This window comes from Amphimedon queenslandica, unplaced genomic scaffold (genome assembly GCF_000090795.2).
Source record: "Amphimedon queenslandica unplaced genomic scaffold, v1.1 AMPQUscaffold_9134_Cont18920, whole genome shotgun sequence".
Taxonomy (NCBI): Eukaryota; Metazoa; Porifera; class Demospongiae; order Haplosclerida; family Niphatidae; genus Amphimedon; species Amphimedon queenslandica.
Genome location: NW_003550594.1, coordinates 922 through 3,038, shown reverse-complemented (window position 1 = coordinate 3,038; position 2,117 = coordinate 922). Strand labels below are relative to the sequence as shown.

The 2,117-nt window shown below is 37.2% G+C and overlaps 1 protein-coding gene across 1 annotated transcript; it reads left to right on the top strand.

The window, feature by feature from the left end:
* Positions 1-410: 410 nt before the first annotated feature.
* Positions 411-857, top strand: LOC105315633 (rab9 effector protein with kelch motifs-like; the record flags this gene model as incomplete). The annotated part of the gene is made up of 1 exon (XM_011410346.1): positions 411-857. A coding segment is annotated over one exon (447 nt), but the record flags the coding sequence as incomplete, so codon positions are not given.
* Positions 858-2,117: the final 1,260 nt, after the last annotated feature.

The window sequence follows — 2,117 nt, the reverse complement described above, 5'->3', positions numbered from 1 at the left end:
TTGACAGGTTCAGTGAACCGGTTTTACGAGCTTCTTTCAATAAGGATTCTGGTACAGTCCCCTCCTTACCTACCCCATCACATTGACTAGGAGAATTGAAGGAAGTTGGCATTTGGTTTGAGTCTAGTAGAACCAGCAGGAGATTTTCTACTGGCACAACGACTGGAACTCATTTTTATGAATTTTGGATAAATGGGTGTGGTCTTATGTTGCATAGTTTGGGTGGGGCTGGTATTTTGGAAGAATGGCATCTAAAAGTGAGGGCCACTATCTCTTCTCTTTGTATCTCTTTCATTCATTCTTTGTCTCTCTTACTCTCTCACTTACTTTACTCCTCTGTATCCTGTCCTTATTCTAACTCATCACTATATTACTGTTACTCTGTTACTGGTACCTCTTGTTCTCTATAGACTATCAACCAGTGAAGAGATATGGACACTCCACAGTAAAGGTAGGAGACTACCTATATATGTGGGGTGGGGACGGGTATGGAGTAGGCTATGATGTGATGGAGGTGTATCACTTACCAAGTGGTGCTTGGGACCAGAAACCTACTACTGGTACCCCACCACCAGGTATCTGGGCTTACTCATCCATCGCCATAGGAAAGGACATATATTATTTCGGTGGAAGTGATGGTCGTGGTTATCAAAACAGCTTACATTGTTTCAATGTGGATTCATTCAAGTGGAGGGAACTCACTCCTTCTAATTCTGATCATGGTCCAATGAAGAAGGGCTACTGCGGAATAATATCAGTTCATTTTGACATTGAAGACTATCTCGTAATAATAGGAGGCCATACATCATCTTCTACTCCAAAGCAACCTGATGCTCAGTATTCAGCTAGTGGTAGATGTAATGAGATACATTATTACAGGATTTCATCAGGTCAGTAATTCTCATTATTGATACACAATAGTTGATGAGTATTTCAAACTGAATAATTTATATTAATGTACATAAAACAGATTGTTAATAATTAAGTGTGTTTGTATGTGTGTCTCTGTGTGTCGTGTGTCTGTGTGTGTCATGTGTTTGTGTGTGATGGTGACGTGTGTCTATATGTGACGTGTGTGTGTGTACTAATACATACATTATGATGTGTCTGTGTATGATAGTGCATATAATGTATGTGAGAATTTATGAATGTATGACGTGTGTATGTGACGTGTATCTATAATGTGCATGTTATGTGTGTGTGATGTTTGTATATGTACATGTATCTATACATAAGCTAATGTGACATGAGTGTGTGTGTGTGTAGATTCATGTTATTTATTATCGTTTTTAATAAAGTTCTGTATCACACGAGTCACAAATTACCCACATACAATGTTCCATGAGTTTTGTATAATTATTCATTAACAATCATAACTGACATGTACCAGAATAGATTAGTAATCTTGAAATAAGGAGACCCCCTGGACCTCTCCTTCATGTGTACAGGTGTGGTGTGTGTGATGGTGTGTGTATCCATACATGAGTGTGTGTGTGTGTGTGTGTGTATCATGTGATAGTGATGTGTGTCTATGCATGATGTGTATGTATAAATAATAATGTACACACATATACACATACATATGTATGATGAATGTGTATAATGTATGTGTGTGTATGTGGTAAGTAAGTGTACATGAATGTTTGTACATTATTATTAGATCAATGGATATCTCCTGTTGTTACTGGAGACAGACCACCTCCTATTAGTTCCTTCACTCTAACACCAGTTACTAATAACACTGCGGTAATGTTCGGAGGCTATACTGATAATGGAAGGAGTAATAAACTGTATATGATAAGTTTCACTAAGACATCAGTAGTGAGTTAATACTGTAGGATGGGTTTTGATTGTGAAATTTATTTGATTGCAAATTGTGGATTTACAATTAAAATTTAATTTATTATTCTCTCAGGATATATTAGAAGTACCTAATCCTGGAGGATCAGTACTATGGCCAAAGGAAAGATGGGGTCATTCCAGTGTACTGATTACCACTAGTTCAGGACCACACTTACTAGTGGTGGGTGGATATTATGTCTATGATGTATGGTTACTGGACATTAACAAAAGAAAATGGAAAGAACTGGTAAGTATTATATTATGATGCTTGATAA